The following is a 23,445-nucleotide window of genomic DNA, read 5'->3' on the forward strand; positions in this document are numbered from 1 at the left end:
AAAACTTAAGCCTTTCTTCGTAAGAGCAACCCTTTGTTCCATTCACTAATCTTGCCCTTCTCTGTACTCGTTCCAGCAGCTCTACATCCTTCTTGAAATGAGGCCTCCTGACCTGTATACAGTACTCAAGGTGTGGCCTAACCCTTGCCTTATACAAGGGAATAATCACCTTTTTATCCCTGCTAGAAAAATTCCTGTATATCATTGACAATACTCCATGAGCTACTCTTGCAGCCCATCTGCACTGCTCAGAGAACTTCATATCTGCCTGCACAACCACCCCCAAGTCCCTTTCATTCTCTACCACTGTCAGTGTAGTACCACAGAGTTGATAAGTTGCTCTGGGGTTGCTGTTCCCCATATGTAGTACTTTACATTTGTCAATGTTAAACTTCATTTGCCACCTCTCAGCCCATCTGCTCAACCTTTCCAGATCCTGTTGCAGCAGCATAGTGTCAGTAGTGTCCTTGACAACCCTGCCAACCTTTGTATCGTCTGCAAACTTGGACATTAAGCTTGATATACCATCATCAATATCATTTATAAATACAGAAAACAATAATGGACCCAACACTGAGCCCTGAGGGACTCCACTAATAACATTAGTCCACGATGAGCAGTGTCCATTGATTACCACGCTCTGTCTTCTCCCCTCAACTCCTTTATCCATAGCAGCAATTTGCCTCCAATGTCACACTGCTCCAATTTGTGCAGCAGTCTTCCATGTGCAACAGTATCAAAAGCCTTTCTAAGATCCAAGTATATAATATCAAAGCTATTCCCTGCATCCAGTTCTTTTGTGACTGCATCATAATATCCAATCAAATTGGTCAGGCAAGGCTTCCCCTTAACAAAACCATGCTGTGTCCGAGCTATAACTGAAGTCTTGTCTAAATGATCCTGCAGTGCTTCTTTAACCAGTGCCTCCATTAATTTTCCTGGAACAGAAGTTAAGCTCACAGGTCTATAATTACTTGTGTCAGCCTTTGATCCTCCTTTGTGAATTGGGGACAGATTTGCACATTTCCAGTCTATGGGTACCTCCCCTGAGTCCAAGGAAGCTCTCATAATTATGGCTAAGGGTTTGCTTACTTCCTTTGCTGCCTCCTTTGATATAACTGGATAGATCCCATCCACCCCGGGTGCCTTTCTTGTGTTTATCTTCAACAGTTTCTCCTCCACTTTACTCCCAGTTATTTCAAGATTCTGTAGCTTCCTGCTAGAGTTGAATACACCTTTGGCATTCCCCTCGCTGAATAACTCCTCATGTGTGAATGTCGAAGCAAAATATTCATTTAGTTTGTTAGCTACCTGAGCAGGGTCATCAACAGTTGACCCATCAATATCAAGTGGACCAATCTGATTCATCCCCTTTTTTCCTGAGTTTACATAAGTAAAGAACTCTTTGCTGTTTTTCTTTGCATCCCGTGCCAAGGATTTCTCGTAATCTGCCTTCGCCTGCCTAACTTCCTTTGTAACTTGGTTGCATATCAACTTGTATCTATCATAGGCTTCTGTGTCATGTGTTAATTTGTAAGTATCCCATGCATTTTTCTTCTCTGCCATATGCCTCATTAGTTCATCTGACATCCATTTTGGCCTAAACCTTGAACAATATTTCTTAGTTGGTATGTAAAGCCTAGTAGCTTCCAAGATTAATTCTTTGAATGCTTCCCATTTTGAATTTGCTATTGGTAACATCATCAGTTGGTCCCACTGTATAGAATTTAAATACTGTCTCAGTCCATCGTAGTCTCCTTTATGGAAGCAATAACCCTTCCCTTTACCCCTAATGGTAGTTACCTCTTTGAGTAAATCCCACTTCAGCACACTGTGATCACTGCCACCTAGAGGTTCATTTATCTGCAGATTCTTAATGCATGAAGAATCACTGCTGATAAACAAATCAAGAGTATTACTCCCTCTAGTTGCCTCCCGAACATGCTGATGTAGAAAACAATCATCCAATAAATCCACAAAAGCCCTGGTAGTGTGAGTGACCAGCCCCCAAATTCTAGTCAATATCTGGGAAATTAAAATCTCCCATTATAAGACTCTCTGATTTACTGGCTCACTCTATTTCTCTGTACAGTTTCTTATTATACTCATCAGAGTCATTAGACCTATAGCACACTCCTACTCTCAATTTTGATTTACCTATGCTTATGTCACACCAAACTGACTCAACACTGCACTGTTCAGCGATGTCGACTGGCTTCACTTCCTTGGTTTTTATGTGTTTCTTAACTAATAGCATAACCCTCCCCCCTTCCTATCCTGTCTATCCTTTCTGTACAAATTGTACTCCCCAAATTCCAGTTCTGCATCCCTTATATCTGTGTGACACCACGTCTCTGATATCCCAACAATATTTGCCTTTGATGTTTTGAGCAATACCTCAAATTCATGAAATTTATTTACTAAACTCCTAGCATTGGTGTACACGCAAGTATACCTGCACCTGTTTCTATTCTTAGCTACCCTAACACAACCCATGTGTTTACTTGTACCGCAATGGCTCCCAGCAGTCTCTGAAATATTATGCATCTTGTTTTTCAGGCTTCTGCTCATTCTAATAGAAGCAGTGCAAGAATCTCTTTCACCTCTGCCAGTGGCTACTGTCAATCTATTGGTCTCCCCCCAAGCTAGCAGTTTTCCGACCCACCTAACCCTGCCTCGATAGCATCAGCAAATATTCTTGCACCCTTTCTATTTAAGTGTATCCCATCCCTGTAGAAGCAATCTCTCCTGTTAACAAGTACAGTCCAGGCTGAAAAAAATTCTACCCCTTGAGCCTTGCACAATCTTTCCAGGGCCAAATTGATCGACAAGGCTCTCATCATATACTCCCTCCTATTGTGTCTGGGCAGAATTGCAGACACTTTCAAATTCAACCCTAATTCTCGGCTTTTGTTCAATAGTGACCTGTACTTGTTAAGTAATTCTGCCGGTCTCCTACTCTTAATATCATTAGTGCCAACGTGTACAACTTTATCACCTTTTGTGCCCTTAAAAGATGATATTCGCTCTACAACGTCATCAACCTTTGCCCCTGGCAGACATACCCTGGTCCTGTTCCACGTATCCTTTTTACAAAGCATGTTCCCCGTTTCCCTGACAATAGTCACCAACAACTACTAGTTCCTTCGGGACCAGTGCATTCTGCCTTGGGGGTTGCCTCTGTGTCACGTGATGCCCAAGTGCAAGCTCTGGTGTTGATGTGGGCAGCTGAGAGCTTGATGGGCCCCTCAATTTAGTTTCTTCGAGGGCATCCACCCTGGGCATACATGGTTGAGGTGAGTTGAGGTTTACCTATGCTTAGTCCTCTAGGCACCTCAGATTACAACTTATGATGGTCTCTTCTCAAATGGTGCCTTTCTCTCGTGTTTGGCATTACAAGAATGTAAAATGGGATAATCTGCAGTATTTCTTTTCTTCTTTTCCATGGTCGAATTACTGTTTCAAGTACTCTAGTGTCAATTTGCTCAAATTGTGTCAGTGAAATTATTCTTATAGGGATGAAATCCTTTATTCCACCCTCTGCCTTAAAATCTCTTCCTTTATCTAAACCTTGGTTTTTAGTAAATGTGTTAAGATTGTTCAAGATAAGAATGTTACATATCGCGATTTGTTTGCATCCAAATGTCTAGATTCATTTTTTGCCTATGCACAATTGTAAAGCAGTTATTAATCAGTTCAAATGGTAGAGTAGTCGAGTATTTTGTATTCTTGCCAAAGCTATTGACCCTTACTTATGCCCATCTCTATTCTCACCTCTGTCAAAACTGAATGGATCCATCCCACCTCAGCTGAAGATAAAGCTGACCTGCTAGCATCCTACTTTTCTTCTAAGTCATGTTTTGATGTTTTCAGTAAACCACCTTCTACCATTCCCTATACTCTCTATTCAGTGCTTCATGTGGTTTTCCATCAAAAGGATGTCAGAAGAACTTTGAACAGCCCTGATGCCAAGAAGGCATCGGGTCCTGATGGTGTTTCTCCACTTTTTCTCAAAGCCTGTGCTCTTGAGCATACTCCTGTTTTATGTCACCTTTTTACACTTTATTATTCCCCAGTTGTTTTCCATTCTGCTTGGAAATTTGCTCATATTCATCCAGTTCCTTAAAAGGGTGACAAATCCTTTCCTTCCAATTATCATCCTATTACACTTACTTCTACTCCTTTTAAAGTAATGGAAATCAATTAACCACCAACTCTTAAACTATCTAGAAACCTTCCATGTGATCAATGATCACCACTATGGATTCCATCAGTGTCAATCCAGAGAGATAATCTTTATTGCAAAATATTGCAGGATGCCCTTCATGGCCATAAGGCCAAGGATTCACAGCCTCCCGATACTTCTGGGATACTAAAACAATTATATACAAAATTAAAACAAAAAGGTAATTATACAATTATCTACATAATATTGGTGTAGATACACCGTAGATAACTCTTAAGAAACAACTACGATTGTGGCAGGCATCATTTGCTCTGTATCTCATATTGTGCTCTTCCTTCAGAATGAGTTGCATGGTATTGCACTACCTTGAATAAGTAATGCTTCACTAATATAGAAACTATTGTTACCTTATTCTTCTCTATTAGTGAAGCGTTACTTATTCGAGGTAAGATGCAGCTGATTGATTAACCAGTTGGATACTTGAAGGATGATGACACAGATGTCCAACTTCATTTGTGTTCTAACTTAACAAGGATTGCTTGTAATTGGGCGAGTTGCTGGATTTAGTATCCAATAGCTTGAAAGCAGATTTCTTGTAAATATGCAATCTGAGATGTGAATACAACCCCATAACCAGCTGGGGCAGCTGCCACTAGGAATTCTTGATCATCGAGTCAAGTTTCAGTGATGGCGAGCAGGTCAAAGTGCCCCCCCGAGTAAAATTTGCTCCATGGTGTCAAGCTTGTTCCTAAGACTACACACAATCTGATAAAAGATGGTGCTGGCAGGTATTCTAGGAACTTTGATGGAGATGTGTGGTCTCTGACATGGCACTACTCGGTTCAGCAGGGTGTGTCTAGGGAAGACAAGCAAATGGATTGGCATATTGGTAGAAATTAAGTAATGAGATCTGTGATTGCTATGATTCAAGGTGCCTTTGGTGGAAGTCCTTTACACTATTTTGTTTATATCGCTGCCCTCTGTGCCTCGATATGGCATAACAAGAACTCTGGCCAACCAGTTTTCATGGTTGAAGAGTGCTTCAAAGTCTGTAGCGAGTCTATAATGTAAGCCAGATTATCACCACTAGTGACCAATTTGATTGGATACTATGATATGGTCACAAAGGAACTGGATGCAAAAAATAACTTTGATATTATATACTTGGATCTTAGAAAGGCTTTTGATACTGTTGCACATAGAAGACTACCATACAAATTGGAGCAGTATAGCATTAAGGGCAAGTTGCTACAATGGATAAAAGGATCGTTGAGTGGGAGAAGACAGAGTGGTGGTCAATGGGTACTGCTCTACGTGGACTAATGTTATTAGTGGTGCCCCTCAGGGTTTGGTGTTGGGTCCATTGTTGTCTTCTGTATTTATAAATGATATTGATGATGGTATATCAGGCTTAATGTTCAAGTTTGCAGACGATACAAAGGTTGGCAGGGTTGTTAATAACAGTAATGACAGTATGCTGGTGCAACAGGATCTGAAAAAGTTGGGTAGATGGGCTGAGAAGTGGCAACTGAAGTTTAACATTGACAGATGCAAAGTACTTCATATGGGTAGCAGTAACCCCAGAGAAATGTACCAACTATGTGGTGTTACACTCAGGGTAGTGGAGAATGAAAGAGATCTTGGGGTAATTGTACAGTCAGATATGAAGTTTTCTGAGTAGTGCAGAGAGGTGCCAGAGTAGGTCATGGGGTCTTGTTAATTATATACAGGAATTTTTCTAGCAGGGATAAGGAGGTGATTATCCCCTTGTATAAGGCAATGGTCAGGCTACACCTTGAGTACTGTGTACAGGTCTGGAAGCCTCATTTTAGGAAGGATCTAGAGTTGCTAGAACGAGTACAGAGAAGGGCAACAAGAATGGTGAAGGGAACAGAGGTGCTCTTATGAAGAAAGGCTAAAGTTCTGCAAGTTACAGTTTCTGGGAACTAGGTACCTGCAAGGCAATCTGATTGAGGTGTATAAGGCCTTGACTGGATTGAGCAGGCTTATTGCTGATGTGATTCTTCCTCTTGCTCAGATTACAAACCTGAGGGGGGGCATAGATTAAAACTGAGGAAAGATAGTTGTAGAATAGATGTGTGGAAGCTTGCCTTTAGCCCAGCGGGTAGTTGATTGACAAACTTCCATCTGTTGTTGTGGAAGTTGATAGCCTTAAATAAATTCAAGGGAGAACTAGACACATTTGGAATGAATGGATCTGTGAAATTGGAAGGGTTGTTTTTTTTTTTTTTTTTTTTTTTTTGGCTGATGCTGTATAAGCTTGTTTTCTTGCATCATGCGCCTCTACTAATGCATAAAAGCTTATGATGGCTGCATTAAGAAATGTCAAGTGTTAATTATTTTTCAGATAACAGAATGAATATGTAACATAGATACTCATTTTTAAAGTTAATATCTGTTAATATCCACTGCAGATATATAATCAGCCCCAAGTCAGCAGTTTCCAGCAGTTTGTACCACTTCCTTCTGCACAGTCTGGTGGACAGCTGAGTCAGAGACCTGACCAAACAAGTAAGTGTTAACAGTATTTATTGATATGTTTGCAATGCGAGAAATGTTTTTACTCTAAATTCTTATGAGTGTTTATATATGCTGTGTACACATAATATATTGGGTAGTAGGTTTTTTTTTATTATTATTAATAATCACACCAAACAGGGAGCCACCCAAACAACATTGCATGCGAGCAATGCAAAAGACCTTAAGTTTGCATTAAAATACTTCCATTTATAGCACTCTCCCACTTTTGGTGCTTTTTTCTTCTAGTCTCCTTTTCACACTTATAGTGCTCCTGTTTATAATACTTTCCCATTCATAGGCTTTGTCCATTCATAAGTGTTTTAAAGGGAATTAAATTCAGAACAGGATAATTTTTTTTCATCACTTTCTTTATTCAAGGCTAGAATCTTCATAGATAGCCGACCGGGCTAGCCGGGTGGGTTAAGTGCCTGCCTGGAAACCCAAAGGTTGCGGGTTCGAATCCCGCCTCGGGCTTGGATCAAAGTACTGCAAAAACCTTGGGAGGTGCATTATGGCCATAGAAGCCGATGCGCCAACAACTACCCAAAAAAAAAAAAAAAATCTTCATAGATTCTTTGCCATTCTGGAAGCACTTGTCAAGGCAATATCAAACTATTCTAGATAAGATGCATATGTTCACTATTATATCAACAATTATTTATATGTGCAACCGTTATGGATATTTGAGTTAGATTTATCAAATAGATAGTGTGAACTCAGTTGCTATTAATAATAAACAGGTTTACCTCACAACAGTTGTATCAAGGAAAGGTTAGCAACCAAGAAGGTTGTATAAAACAGATTTCTCTTTATTCCTATATTAGAAATTAAGGAAAATATAATAGTTGAACACTATAATAGTAGCAATACTTACAAGCAGAGCTACAAAATCATATATGCCATGAGAAATTTTTTTGTCTGAATAGTTTGCAAATCAGCCTGTGAACGCACTTGTACAGATATGATACACTGGGGCAACTGGCATAAATTTTTGATGTGCCACAAAAACCAACAATCCAGTGAAACTTGCAAAATCTGTTTATCCAGAAAGGTTGTATGTTTGTAAAACAGAGTAATGTTAATATGTACTTTGCATCGTTTATCATATAGTCTGCTGATCAAATAGTCATTGTTTCAAGAAAATAACAGTGATCAAGATACATATCTACAAACTATATCTAATCATCCTATAAATAGATGTCACAAGCAAAGAGGAAGTTTTTTTTTTCCTGTAGAATGGCATAGGCAATGTGGTTCAGTAGTGGGATGGTTCATTGCAACCTGCTTTCACACTTGAATGTAGCCATAGTCAGAACATGGATTTGAAGAATTTATAGAGGTGGGCCTGTTGGTATGATCTCATTGGACATAACAAAAGGTAAACCATATTTGATCTATCAAGTGTCTCCACTGAAGGAAAGATAATTCATAGCTCTACAAATGTGTTGCTTGGATTGTGTATTGTATGTAAACTGCTGTGATTTATAAAAACAATTAGATCCACTATTTTCACTGTAAGTTTTCTGTGTTCAATGAGTTTTTTGGTTATAAGCCATTTGGCAATAATCAGTGTAATACGAGTACTTAGTATTGTCTCCTTGTATATAGATTGTTCTCATCCTAAGTATTAGGAACAACCTCTATAAAAAGTAAATTGAGAGATGGAATGATTATGTGCCAAAAACCAACAAAATATCACTTGGGAGAAAGGAATTTTAGTTGTATATTGTTTATTCTTTTTCATGGGATTGTCTTGATTTGTTCTCTTTTGGCCAAGGCATTAATAACAGCCATGTTCTCATGGACTTGGGAATCATGGTTGCTGTATCATTTGCTGAGTTGAGAATTGGAAACTATTTGACTGGGAACAAAGATGCAGAGAGTTTCAGAAGTTTCACTGTCTGCAGCTGCTTCTTACTGTACTGGCCCCAGAACAATTAATTTTTGTGAACCTAGCAGATTAACTGTGCATGACAGGATTAACAAAAGTCTTGGACTTTTGTTAATCCTGTGTTATGCACATTTTAATCTGCTGTTACAGAGCCCACTGTGAATTCCATAAATACTGTGTCTGTAAATGCAAAACTGTGATGCACTTACATACAGACATCTTGATTCACTTATTCATAAAGTTGTGATGTACATACACTCCTACCTAAAAGTGTGGAATCACAGTTTATGACGTTTTAGTTAATTTTTTCAAAATTAACTATGAAAATGTAAGATTTAATATAAAAAAGAAAACTAAAAGAGTATTTTAAGATTTTTTTTTTTTATTAAGCATTGAAAAATTTGCAGCAAAAAATATTGAATATTGAAATAATTAATATTAACAACTATACTGATTTTTTTTTTTTTTTTTTTTTTTTTTTTTATCAAAATATCCTCCCTCCACAATATTTTATCCTTACCAGATGTGGCATTCTAGTGATTAATTTTACAATACTGTCTTAACTAAGTGTCTAATAATGTGATGGATAACATTATTCAAAGCAATCTGTATGGTTCCTATAAATTTTGTGAATATGGGCAGACCACAGATTTGTTAGTCCAGATAGTCCCATAAAAGTTCTAAGTCAGGCAGTTGGGGTGGCCATACCATAATTTGCGATACTCACCCTGTTGTTTAGATGTTAGAAAGTCCGTGCGCAGCTTAGAGCTGTGCTTTGGCCATTGTCTTGTATTATAAAATTTCTTCCACAAAGTCGAAGTCCAGAAGACATTACATTATGTTCAAGAATGTTTTTAGAGACTTTAAGAAAAGTCCCTTCAATTCTGATGATGTAACCCACTCCAGGAAAACAGAAGCAACCCCAGATCATTAGGAACCACTACTGTGCTTAACTGTAGGCACTAAACAATGTGGCACCTTTTTTTTTTTTTTTTCTTTCCCCAGTTGATCACCTCACATAAACTACACTTGGATCCAAAGATTTCAAATTTGGATTCATCCGTCCACAGTACATTTTTCCACTATTCAGCTGTCCAATTTTCATGGCTCCATAGCCCAAGCCAACCATTTCGTTCAATTTTCCTATTTTAATAAGAGTTTTTCAGATTGCTAGTACTGCTTGTTTAAATCAAGTTTTACATTGGATGCAGATTTGATCAGGACACACATTCATTCTGATTGTGGTTTGTCCTTTAAACTGCCAGTATCCTTGATCATCAAATGATAGTTTTTACTCCTTTAAAAGAAACACTTAGTTGTTTTGCCAATACTTCTCACAGAATAATTTTCTTTATACAGAGTTATAATAGCATTTTTTTCAACACTCAGTTCCTTATTTCTTGTCATGTTTATCACGGAAAAGCAACAAAAAGCAAAAGCAACACCAAACACTTTCTGAATGACGAGTATTCGATTTTATAAGTTACAGCTCTTACTCCTCAATTTATAATGTACAAGTTAGTGCATTTGCATCATTTCTGTACATAAGTAGTTAAAAATTGTGAATACCTTCACAACGAGTTTCCATGGTATTGCACTACCTCAAATAAGTAACGCTTCACCATAGGGGAAGACTATTGTTACTTATTCTCAGCAGATACCATCACCCATATGGCACCGTTTTGTAGCTTATTGCTCCTCATCAGTGGGTGGGCAAGATACCCTGGTGTTGCAATGATGACAACCCAGTTGCAAAGTATAGATCCACAATATGAGAGATGCCTGATGGTGTGGAGTAATTTAGATTACGGTATAGTTTAGGGCTAAAGCCTCAGGTTACATAAATAGTTTAACTAATGTATAAGTTAGTGCATTTGCATCATTTCTGTACATAGCCAACTACATAAGTAGTTATAAATTGGCATCATTATGTAGTTGGCTATGTACAGAAATGATGCAAATGCACTAACTTGTACATTAGTTAAACTATTTATGTAACCTGAGGCTTTAGCCCTAAACTATACCACCCTCAATTTATATTATTGCAAAATGCCCTAGAATCATCTGCAATCTTCTGTAATATTGAAACAATATACTCCCACTTTTTTAAATATTTTTGAATTATCTACAATGCTCAGGATTCTTCTACACCTTTCTTGTATATCGTTGAATATTCTAGAAATTTTTAAAATATTTCTTAAATATTAAAAATTAAATAATATTTTTGATTTTTATATATAGTAAAAAATATTTTAATAAAAATTGGTAAACAAAATGGTCCTGTTTTAATAAAAACTTGGAAAATTAAGAAAAATGAAACACGATTCCTAACTTTTTTTTTATGTGGGAGTGTATGGACCTTTTGTGAAACATGTATAGGAAATACAGCTTATAGTAATTTATATATTCACCGTTTTGGTAAATGAGAAATATTGCTAGAAGCAATGTGGAAAAGAATTCAAATCAAAAGGAACTATGAAGCCCAATAAGTCCTATTATTACAATAATCTTAAATTATAGGTGAAAACCTCATACCTTTTTTTTTTTTTTTTTTTTTTTTTTATTCTCTTTAGATGTTGTTTCCTTGTACACCAATGTACAGGTAGAATATGCCCTTGACGTAATATGGGACCTTATCAATGATCAGACAATTTGTTTAAACATGTCAAATTTACCCAGAAATGAAATATTTTATTTGATTAAATTTCTTGTACAAACCAATTACATTAATTTCCAAGATAAAATATACAAGCAGATATTCGGGTTACCGATGGGACTTGAGTGAATTGGTTGCTGAAATTTATCTAAATAAGATTGAGCAGGTATACTTAACGCCACATCTCCCTAATATAATGTTCTATGGTAGATATCTTGATGACATCTTAATAATTACTAACAAATATATAGTACAGAAGGTCCTGGATACATTTAATAACATTCATACTCTACTTAAGTTCACTCTAGAAATGGAAATCACAAATCCATAAATTTTCTAAATTTTACTTTATCCAGAGTTAATGCAAACATACTTTTTAAAATTTATAGGAAGCCAACGAATACTGGAAATTTTTTGCACAGATCAAGCTACCACCCTTTTACATATAAAAGGAGCATTATTTTTAATCAGATTCATAATGCATATAGATACAGCTCTACTCAAGAATCTTTATCGGATGAAGTCACGGAACTGACAAAGATTTTTAAATAGGGGTTATTCATTAGGTACCATTATGCAGATTAGTCAACAGGCGAAATATAAATTGGAGACGGGTACGAAAAATGACAGGGCGGATCACAAACATTTTATTAAAGTTCCGTATATACAGCATTGGTATAGACAATTTATTAACATATTTAAGAACACTGAATTTAAGATTGTTCCACAACCCATGAGTAAGCTCCATGCCATCTTGAAATATAGGGCATATGTAGTTCCTACCATGGAAAAGAATGTATATTTACCTATAAGAATAAATTGGAGATGAGTCTAAATATTGGGCTTTTGTTCAGCAGAGATGAAGAGTAAAAAAAAAAACAGACACGATAGAAATAAATTCTAAAGTCATGACACCAAAAATTACCATAAAAATGTTTTGACTAGGAGAATTTAGAAAAAGGATGAGCTTTCAAATTATGTCTTTGTTATGAGTCAGCTGCATAGATTACTCGAGTCATTTCCAAGGTGTTGAGATGTCATATTCGTGAGTCAAATTTAATATGCAGTCTTAACACGAATTCTGTCAATTAAATTATCTTGGAAGGCTTAATGATACTTTCAAGAATTCCTGTTTTCAAAGCACTGATGTTCTGTACAGTCTAAACAAGAAATTGACTTCATCTTTCATTCTCTTTTACTTCATCTGGATTCAAAGATCATTTTGCCTTGCAAGTTCATGTTGCCCACAAATAAATACCACTTCGTGGTATTTATGATCTGTGGGCAACATGAGGAGAGGAGAGGAGAGGCTTTGGAATGCATTAGAATAAATAACATGAGCTATTCAGTGTTTGGTATTTACAAGATTATGAAAAGTAGTAACTGACAGAAGTAGTAGTAAGAGTGGTAACTGACATGTATATCCATTTTGCAAGAAAAACTTGTTCATTTTGTAACACAGGATTGGTAATTAAAGATATGTTGGTGTCATCAATTTTTTTTTTTTTTTTTTTTTTTTATGCAAACCCCAAACACGAGAGGTATTAGAACCTATAGTACTTAGTACCGTGCTTGGGTTGGAGGTTCAGAAGATGAAAGAAGACATTTGTTGAGGTTGGACTTGAACTTCTGTAGATCGTAATTTTCAGGAAATACGTATGAAGGAAGGTTGTTCCAGAAAAAACGGCAGTTGAATGAATAAACGAGGAAGATGAAAAGTTGGTTCTGTGGGTTTGAAGTTGGACAGTAAATGGATGTTGGCTGGTGGATGCACATGTTCAGAATGTCTTGAAAGAGAGAGCAGGAATTATAGAAGCCAATTCAGACGAACAGTGCCCATGGAAATATCTGTAGAAGAGGCATGCAGCAGAAATAGTACGTCTATGAGACAGCGAGTAGAGAGACTCTGTTAGAGATGAATCATTAATTTACCTAACTGCCCTCTTCTGAATGGAATCAAGAACCTGAGAGAGGTTTTGGGGGTACCACCCCAGATGTGGGAACAATATTCCATGGTAAGGCAGATTTTTTTGATTTATACAGAGTGAGCAGCTGTTTGGAAGAAAAGTAACACCGAGAGCGAAAGAGAAAACCAAGTTTTTTAGATGCAGAGGAAGCAATATTTGTAATGTGCTTGTGCCAAGAGAGATTAGAAGTCAGGGTAATCCCCAAAAGAGATATATCATTTTGCCTAGAAATCGGAGTGTCACCAAAGGTAAGCATAGGAGCAGAAGAATCCTTTTTTGCGAGATATAAGACATGACTGAATTTTAGAAGGATTGAAATCAACTAAGTTGTCTTTGCCCCACTGGAGAATTACCTGAAGATCCACATTTAATGAATTGGTAGCAGATTTTCGAGAGGTTGAAGCTGATTTCAGCAGGGCAAGGTTTCTCAAAATGGAATGCAATGTGCTATCATCGGCAAAACTATAGATAGGATTTCCAGTCAATGGAAGAAGGTCATTAATATACAAGAGGAAAAGAGTGGGGGAAAGAACTGAACCTTGGGGGACACCGGCATTAGTGGAGAAGTTAGAAGACAGAGAGCCATCTACCATCACCCTCAGTCAGTGATCAGAGAGAAAACGATAACCAATTACAAAAAACAGGCAAACTATAAGATGAAAGTTTGTTTAGAAAACATTTAGGCCAAACACAATCGAAAGCCTTTGAGATATCAAGAGCAACTACTTGTACCAAACCTTTCCATTGAATTAGTCCATAAATGAGTAACATAAGCCAGAATATTACCAGTGGATCGACACTGACGGAGCGCATTGGGAATGGAGGGAGGTGTTTTCCCAAGATCATTAATACTTAAGATGAAAGTTTGTTTAGAAGACCTTTATGCCAAACACAATCGAAAGCCTTTGAGATATCAAGAGCAACTACTTGTTTCACCAAACCTAAATGACTAACATAAGCCAGAACATCACCAGAGGATCGACACTGACGGAATCCATACTGGCTATCGTTGATCAGACGGAAGGTTTCTAGGTAGTTTAAGAGTTGGCAGTTAATGGATTTCTCCATTACTTTAGAATGAGTAAAAGTAATTGCAATGGGATGATAATTGGATGGGAGGGATTTGTCACCCTTTTTAGGAACCAGCTGGATATAAGCAAATTTCCAAGCAGAAGGAAAAACACCTTTGGAATAGAGAAAAAAGGCGGCAAAGAATAGGAGTAAGTTCAGGAGCACGGTTTTGAGAACAAGTGGAGAAATACCATCGGGACCTGGAACTTTCTTAGCATCAAGATTCGTCAAAATCCTTCTGACATCCTTTTGATGGAAGACCACAGGAAACATTGAATGGAGTGTGTTGGGAATGAGGGTGGTATTTTCCCAAGATCATTTATAAATGAGTTGGAAGAAAAATGGGATGCTAGCAGGTCAGCTTTATCCTTGGCTGAAGTGACAATAGAACCATCTGGTTTGGACAGAGGTGGGAGCAGAGATGGGCAAAAGTTGCGGCCAATAGCTTTGGCAAGAGACCAGAATGCTCGGCTACCATTAAGGCAAGAAGCAAGTTTTCTACTCTTATCCTGTTCAAACTCTAGTTTGGACTGATTAATAACTGCTTTACAATTTTGTGAGCTTTGGTGTAGGCAGAAAATGAAGCTGAAGAATTAGAAACAAGCTAATTACGATATACCACATTCTTCTCTTGAACAGCCTTAGCACGTTTATTGGAAAACCAAGGTTTAGACAAAGGATGAGATTTTTAAGAGGAGTGTGGGATAAAGGATTCCTTTCCTGCAAGAATAATTTCACCGACACAATCTGAGCAAACGTTGACATCAGAAGTTTTGAAACAGTAATCCGACCAAGGAAAAGAAATCTCGCAGGTCATCCCATTTTGCATTCTTGTAATGTCAAACAACACGAGGTTGGGAATAGCTATGAGGTAAAGGCTCCATTAGAGAAGAGACAATCGCCAAGTTGTGATCTGAAGTGCCTAAAGGACCTCTCACTTTGACCGTGTACTTAGTAGGGTTGTTTGTGAGAAAAAGATCAAGTGTATTGGCTGTATGATTAGGATTGTCCTGTATTCTTGTAGGTAAATGAACAATCTGTGCAAGGTCATTAGTAATTGCAAAAGCCTCAGCATCTTGACCAGCTGGGTCGGTGTGACTAGAAAACGGAAGACATCTGGAGTTGTGAACATTAAAATCACCAAGGAAAATTACCTCACTGTTAGGAAAGTTGGACTGGAGAAAGTCAAAGAGCTCCAAGTAATTAGTGGAGTTGGGAGAACGCTAGAGACAACAGATGAGTTTGACACAATGAGGTAGAGATTTTAAGCCAGAGAAGATCAAAGACAGGAAATTCCAAATTACCAAGTCTCTGACAGGGAATATCAGAATGGACGTATGCACAAGGTACCACCTTTGAGTTGAAAGGAATCATAAAGCGAATAATTTGGGAATCTCAGATGAGCAGTAGTTGAATCAACTGATAACTGAGATTCTGTCAGAAAAAGTACATGGGGTTTGGCAGACTTCAAGTGGAAATGGACATCATTGAGATTAGAATTGTGAAATGAATTAGGAAATGTTTGGGAGGTTTTCGCAGATAAGCTTGCTCTATTAGTTTGAAAATTCATGGTGTATGCAATAGTAAGAAATAGTGGGTGGGACCTGCTGTATGAAGTAATGAAATTTTTGGATATGGAGTACTCTTGGTAAGAATATACCAAGATCCTTGACATAACGTGGCCTCGACAATGCCCCCCCCCCCCGCACACACACACACACACACAGACATGCTACTCATACTCCCTCCAGTCACTATCTGGCAGAGTAGAGGTAGCAAGATTATTCACTAGCTGATCCGGAAGCCTCTTAGAGAGTTACCAATAGGTTCGGTCCAGTGTACTAACTAGCGGCCGGCCTGCGAATACCGTTTTAGACCTGTACCCTCAAAATGTAAGGAATAATGGATCTTGCCACGATGTTCATCATTACCTCAAAAGTGATCAATCATACTGCATGATGGAAGAGATGGGGAATGGTTAACTGGGACTTAGCTCTAGAGACTAAACATGGGTTCCATCACTTCAAGCCTCCAATAAGCAAAGTGCTGGTAACATGGGGGGGGGCATTCTTCCATGTGGTGTGGGCCCCACACCTTGACCCCTGCTTACTTTGGTTCACCCAGGATTACTAACTAACAGTCCCACCATTGTGAAGGTGGAATCAGAGGGCTTGGCTGTCACAGACCGTCCAGACTTTGCCGAAATTGGGTCCGCTTGACTTGAGTGTCATCAGTTGACACTCAAGTCCACTTGACTTGGGTGTCAACTGATGTGCGAATATCAGTTCCGTCAGTGTTTTAGACTCCCAGGTAGCAAGTACAGCTTGTCTGGCATATCTGAGAGGTCTGTGACAACTCAGTTGGTTGGCAGCTTATATTTGGCCACTGATGCTTAAATATTTCCTCTTTCTACGATTGGCAATTGGTGAGCCAGTGATGCTTAAAATATTGTATTGTCAGAAACTGTTAACATGAATTGTGAGATGTAGATGACATTCCTTGCTCTACTCGAAGATTTTACTCATAATTGACTAAGCCTTGTCATTTCTAATTGCTGCTTTTTCCCCCCTTTTTTTGTATTTCTATTTGTTTTATGTTATGCTTTTCTTCAGAGTTTATTCTTTACAGATAGAAATTGTTTTCTTAATGCCCTGCATTTTTGCAGTTCCTCCACATATGCTTGCAAATCAGATGTTCCTTCAGTCTTCATTTGTGGCACCCCCTGTTTATTTCCCCTCAAGCACAAGGTAAGGAAAACTACTGTCATTTATTCTGTCCCACTTCTTTACTTATTATCATAAAATAAAATGTTTTTTATAGTTAAAATTACTCTTGGCTTTCCATTATGAAATTGTGTAACAGAAGGGAAGCTAAAGGCAGTGTTTATCAAATGCCAGTATAACTGGCATTTGGTGAAAACACCTTTAGCTTCTATAAACAACTGATCTAGCTGGCTTAGACTTGTACAAGTATAAATCATTTTATGTTTATTTCACTGAAACTAACAGAGGTTCAAAATACAAAAATCTCACTTGCCCACAGTAAGTTGATGTGTGAAGTACATGCTGTTGAGGTTGACTGTGGTTTGTATGCACTTGACCACAAAGTAAATGCAGTAATGATTTTGTATTTTTTCTATTTTGTGGGAACTCCTCTGATTCTATTGGTCATCCTGGAGTATAAACAGAAAATTTATTTAATTTTTTTAATTATACCAATTGTGTTTTAGCTCTCCTCATATTTCACATTAAACGGATGGATCTGACTACCCCACTCTTGAAGTGAACAGTGACCTTGACATCTAGGGGTATTGCAGTGCAATTGGCATAACAATAGTGCAATAACCATAAGTATGGTTATACTATTCATGGTGCAAAAATTAACTTTGTAGTACAAGTTAACCATATTTTGTATTAAACAAATTTTTTAACATGAGAATTCCTAATCCTTTTGAAGGGGAATTGAGATATTTGTATAAACCAATATTGTATTAATGAGGTTTTCTGATATGTATTAAATTTGGTTTGAGCATGCTCAATGCTGATGAGATTTTTCCTCTTGCTCAGAATGATCGCCTGAGAGGGCATAAATTAAAATTGAGGAAAGGCAGTTGTAGGATAGATGTGCAGAAGTTTGCCTTTGACCAGCGGGTGGTTTATTGCTGGAACAAACTTCCATCTGTCGTTGTAGAAGTTGATAGCTTAAACAGATTCAAGGCAGAACTGGACAAACATTTGGAGCAGGTGGATGAGTGAAATGAGAAGGGGGATGTGTTTTTTTTTTTTTTTTGGCTGATGCTATATAAACTTGCTTTCTTGCATCATGTGTCCATGCTAATGCTAAAATATTCAACAGTAAACCCTCGATTTTACAGATTAATGGGGGGGGGTGTCCATTATTGGCCAACGTCCATTAAATCAAAAATATTTTTCCTGAGACTGTTTGTACCCTGCATAAATGAAAATTTAAACAGTTACTCTGTATATGTATGTATTAGAAGTTAAACAATTAAAAAATAAGCTTTTATTTACTTGACTTCATTGGTTGGCACATAGTACATTGTTAGTAGATAATTTATGGTGACTGTATATTGCCTCATAGAAAAGTTCTATTCAGAGTCAGATCTGAGAAGCTGAAGTTTGATATTGGTGAATCTTCCATTTTTGTAATCATCAGCCTTCCTTTTTTTTTTTTTTACAATATCTGTTTTTATTTATTTTTTCCAAACCATATTCCTCACAGATGTAAAAAACCAATACACATCAGTCTAGAATCTTCTGTGCAATGCTCAGATGCACAATGCTTTCTCTTTTCACTAATTTTCTTAGAGATCATGATGATACAGAAACAAGACACAGATATGCACTTAACAGTATTAATAGTAAAAGTATAGATAAATAGACTGGGATGGTTACATGCTGTAAGGTGCTGTGACTTGTTAGTTGCTGATTTTCTTGATCTCATGAGACACTCATAATACTCTGGTGCAAGTGATATTTTTTTGTCCATTAAATCCAAAGTGTGTAAAATTGAGGGTTTACTGTATTTTATTATTATTAAATGTTAATTTTTTTCACATGATACATACGTCACCATTGATATATCAATAGTGACGGCCTCCGTAGCCGAGTGGGCAAGAGCGGGAGTGCAGTAGCACACGCTCTTTGAGTAGACCGGGGTTCAAGCCCCTGACTGCTGAATACGGTTGATCTGCCAACCCGCACTGGACCAGCGTGGCAGATTATGGTCCACTTCCCTCAACATGAATTGTTGAAGAGGCTTCCATCCTGCAGTGGGTTGATAATGGCTGCACTTTACTTTTTTTTATATAATTATATTTATTTATAATGTTTATAGATCAAACATCTGTTTTGAACAGGTCTGAACTTCTCAGCTTTCCTCATTGATCAATGATGCTTTTACACGTACAATCCACCAGACTCCACATACTTTTTTTTCTGACAGAAATCTCTTATCGGTTATCTTAGTTGTCCTAATTATTCAACCTGTAATCCTTTTTCTTTAGAGGTGATACTTGTGCATAAATCTACTTTGATATACTTTGTCAGATACTTCCTGTTATAGAATCTCCTCTGGCTTAAAATCTTCTTACTCCATTATATGGAATTCATATTGTCTCTATTGTTCTTTCAGCTCTATAAATCACTCAGAACTTCTTGGCTTCTTTTCCTTGAAACTCAGATTTCTCCAATCTAACTTCCCAAACTATCCAATGAGGTAATTTTCCTTTGATTACTCAACTGGCTTCAGTTTTCTAGTTACATGGATCCAGTTGGTCAAGATGCTAAGGCTTTTGCTTTTCCAATCATAGCCAGAGAAATACTCTTGATCTTTTTCTTGCCAACAAAATATAGTTCTCTACACTTCATTTCACAACTTGGTGATGATCTCTTCTCTAATTCTCTCTCTGGTCATTCTCAGCTGCATGATGTGTTACAAGAATGCAAAATGGGATGCCTTGCATGATTTCTATTCTTCTTTTCTTTGGTTGGATTACTGTTTTAATTCTTCTGATCGTACTATTTGCTCCACTCATGTCAGTGAAATAATTCTTGTAGGAATTTCTTTATTCCACATTCCAACCCAAATCTTGTCCTTTATTCAAACCTTTACTTTTCCATTAAAAATGTGATAATCTGTTAATATAAAAGCTAAGAACAGAAAACTTGCTTCTTGGGGTACTCGAGCCATATGCGCTCTTCCCAAAGCTATTGGCAGCAACTTCTGCCCATCTATATTTCCACCTCTTATAACCTGGTTCTGTTGCATCTTTGGCTAAAGATTAAAGCTGGTTTACATAATAGCATCCTACTTTTCTTCTATTTCTTGTATTGGTGATTGAAAAATTACTTGCTACCTTACCAAACAAACTCCACCCAGTGCCTCTTGTGGTCTTCTGGCAGAAAGATATTAAGAAAATTCTGAACAACTTACCAAGCCAGGAAAGCCTCAGGTCTTGATGTTGTTTCTTCACTTGTTCTCAAAACATGTGCTTCTGAGCTTGCACTTGTTTTGTTTTGCCTTTTTACACCTTATTCTACTGGTGTTTTTCCTTATGCATGGAAGTTTGTTCACATCCAGCCAATTCCTACAAAGGGTGAAAAATCTCTCCTTCCAATTATTGTCCCATTGCACTTATTTTTACTCTTTCTAAAGTTATAGAGAAAACCCTCCCAACCTTCTTGCTCCATTCAAAAGTTGAAGTCAGGTTATTTAATAGCCCATTTCTTACAAAGTGTCTTCTGTGGACATTATTCTTCCAAATTGGCATCTGTAATTCCCCACTATCTTCAAAATCAGTTAGCATCCATGAACAGTCCAACTGTCCAACTCACAGAACTGAGTTTTCTTCCTCTTCGTTTTTTTTTATCCCGTATATATCTGTTCACTTGTGTATTAACTGAAAATTACAATCTTCTGAAATTCAAGTCTAACAAACCCAAGTGGTCAGGAGCAAGAGTGCAGCAGCAGATGCTCTTTGAGTATCTGCTGCTGCTGCACATATGATTAACAATCGTATTCTTTATTTATTGTAAACTCCCCTGATCTGCTGGCTGGGCTGGGCTGGGCTGAGTATAAATAAAAATTTAGGTCCGATGTAGCCAAATGATCATCGGAAAGGGTGCAGAGGCACATGCACTTTGAGTGGACTGTGGTTCAAGCTCACATGACTACCAAATACGATTAATGATTGTATTCATGTAAAATCTTGTTTATACTCTGGCACGACCACTAGGTCACAAGTATTATGTCTTCTCAAAAAATTGTACTAAGTACTATATGTGCTAATACTTTGTGTTTGAGTTTTAATAAATAAAATTGTAGGTCATAACTGGCTATTGGGTCAAATAATGTGTTATGCTGTTCAGCTGTTTCAAATACAGCAAACCCCCGCTATTCGCGGTTTCGCGTATTCGCGATCGTTGATTTAATATAAAATGAAACTAAAAAATGTGAATTTTAAAGCGCCGTGAATATTTTCCGTCAAAAAAAAACATGGGCGTGGCTAGAATTATCTTTCCTGGTCAAAACAGCGCTCAGTGGGTGTGGGGGAGGGGTGACAAAATCGCGAGCGTGGATGTTTCTCGCTAATCCTTGTTCAGTATGTGCTATGTGCTTGTCATGGAAGGTTTCATCGTTTGCTTTTAATTTCTATGTTTATGAATTGAATAAATTTATCAATTTATAAATTGATATGCTTACAAAAATGATAAATCTACCGTTTTGCAGTGTAAAACAGACTTTTTCGAGTGTATTAACGGAAGAAAGTGACTTTATTGTGGACAAGTTCTTTCTAACCCCTACAAAAATATGGCTACGAATAACAAGAGAAATGTGAAAATATCAAAGAAGGTGATGACATTAGCGAATAAAATTGAGTTATTAGATAAAATTTCTAATGGTGAAAGTGTCTCCTCAGTGGCAAAATATTATAAAATCAATGAGTCAACGGTACGATCAATCAAAAAAATCGGAAGAAAAAATCCGCCGTTGGGTCCGTGAAAACGCGCTAATTGCTTCAAAAATTTGCTCTGTAACTCGTGATGTTAAATTAGAAAAATTGGAAAAAGCCTTAATCTGTGGATAGAAGACCGAACTCAAAATAAAATTCTGTTAAGTTCACTCATCATTCTTAAAAAGACAAACACTTTAGCGAAACTGGTGATAGCGCTAGCGGGATAAGTTTTTTAGCTAGCAAAGGCGCTGGTTTGAAAGATTTGTTTGAAATTTCTTATAAATATTACATTTAATATTAAATTGTTTCTTATTTTCATTTCGATGCCATATGCTTGCATTTCACAATGTACTGTCTATGTACATAGTCATATTATGAAGGTACATATAATACATACATAGACAAAATTTTACACTAGTTTTTCTTATATATTTCATACTTTGGAACGGAACCCCTTTATTTCTATGGGAGCCATAACTCGGTATTCGCGACATTTCTCAGGAACGTAACCCCCGCGAATAGCGGGGGTTTACTGTAGTTTGAGTGTGACTGGTGGAAAACCAGTGCAGCAATGTGCCAGCCAGCTTTTGCCTAGTGCAAAGTAGAATGCAGATACAGTGGTAGCTGTAGTCTGCAGTGTTTTGCATTCCTTAAAAAGGTATTTTAAGAAATTTTTTGGAGATTGTACTGTCATAAAATTTAGTTGTTGCCATAACTTAGGTAAAGACCATTGCATGTGCTTCAATAATATTTTTGTATGCTGCATATTAAACTTCTATAGAATTGCTATTACTTCATACTTATAGAAATTTTATATTATGTGCAAGTTTTGCTTTATTTTATTTTATTTTGGCTATTATACAAGATGTTTATGTCTGCATTTAATCATTCAAGTATCAATGATGCTATTTTTTGATTTTCAGCATGCAGCTGCCTGACAGGACACTGCTTAATGCATCTAATCAGTTGTACGTGAGTTCTCATGGAAATCTCCCGACAACTTCTTTGCCAACTCAGTATGGACGTTCTGTAGTGGATCCAGAATTTCATAGTACACCTGAGACATTGCCAGTTGCCCAGCATCAGCATACACCAAGAATTCCCATAGAATGCACTATGCCTGCTATCGGAGCTATGTTAAGCAAATCAGGCAATGGATTGATATCCAACAATTTTACTCAGTCTGCACAGAGAAGTTCATTAATGGTTTCAACAAATACTTTGCCACTTGTGGTCAAAACTGGTTCACCAGCTTCAGATATCAATGGAGGTGTGATTGTTACTACTAGTAATACTGTACCATCCACAGCAAAATCAACAAGCTCAAATGGAACAGTGTCTTCTGATCTTGTAACTCAAACTGTACCCAAAAAGTGTCCCTCACCTCCAAGAGTTTCTCTCTTAGATGATGGGCTATCTGCACTTGACAACTCGCCAACTCTCAGAATGTGTCCTATACAGGGTATAGAGGTGACAAGTTTTACTTCCATAAACCAACCTAGTGAATTTAGGAGCATCTCCAATGGCTCTACTGCAGTTTCAAATATCCATTAATTGCTGTAGTAACACGTTACATCTTGCACTTCTGAAATTTATGTGATGAGCTGCAGCAAAGTATTTTTAAAGGTGGTCATTTTTTTGTGTGTACAATATAAT

At 37.3% G+C, this 23,445-nt stretch overlaps 1 protein-coding gene across 1 annotated transcript in view; it reads left to right on the forward strand.

The window, feature by feature from the left end:
• Positions 1–23,445, forward strand: part of LOC150077654 (signal transducing adapter molecule 2-like) — a 149,173-nt gene extending 125,728 nt beyond the window's left edge. Inside the window, exons 12-14 of the mRNA XM_090385190.1 lie at positions 6,622–6,718; positions 16,978–17,059; positions 22,713–23,445. Of these exons, the coding sequence (XP_090241316.1) occupies positions 6,622–6,718; positions 16,978–17,059; positions 22,713–23,343 (810 nt within the window). The 3' untranslated portion in view covers positions 23,344–23,445. The remainder of the gene's footprint in view (positions 1–6,621; positions 6,719–16,977; positions 17,060–22,712) is intronic.

Source organism: Mastigoproctus giganteus, chromosome 11 (assembly GCF_048544385.1).
Source record: "Mastigoproctus giganteus isolate SK-2022 chromosome 11, ASM4854438v1, whole genome shotgun sequence".
Classification (NCBI taxonomy): Eukaryota; Metazoa; Arthropoda; class Arachnida; order Uropygi; family Thelyphonidae; genus Mastigoproctus; species Mastigoproctus giganteus.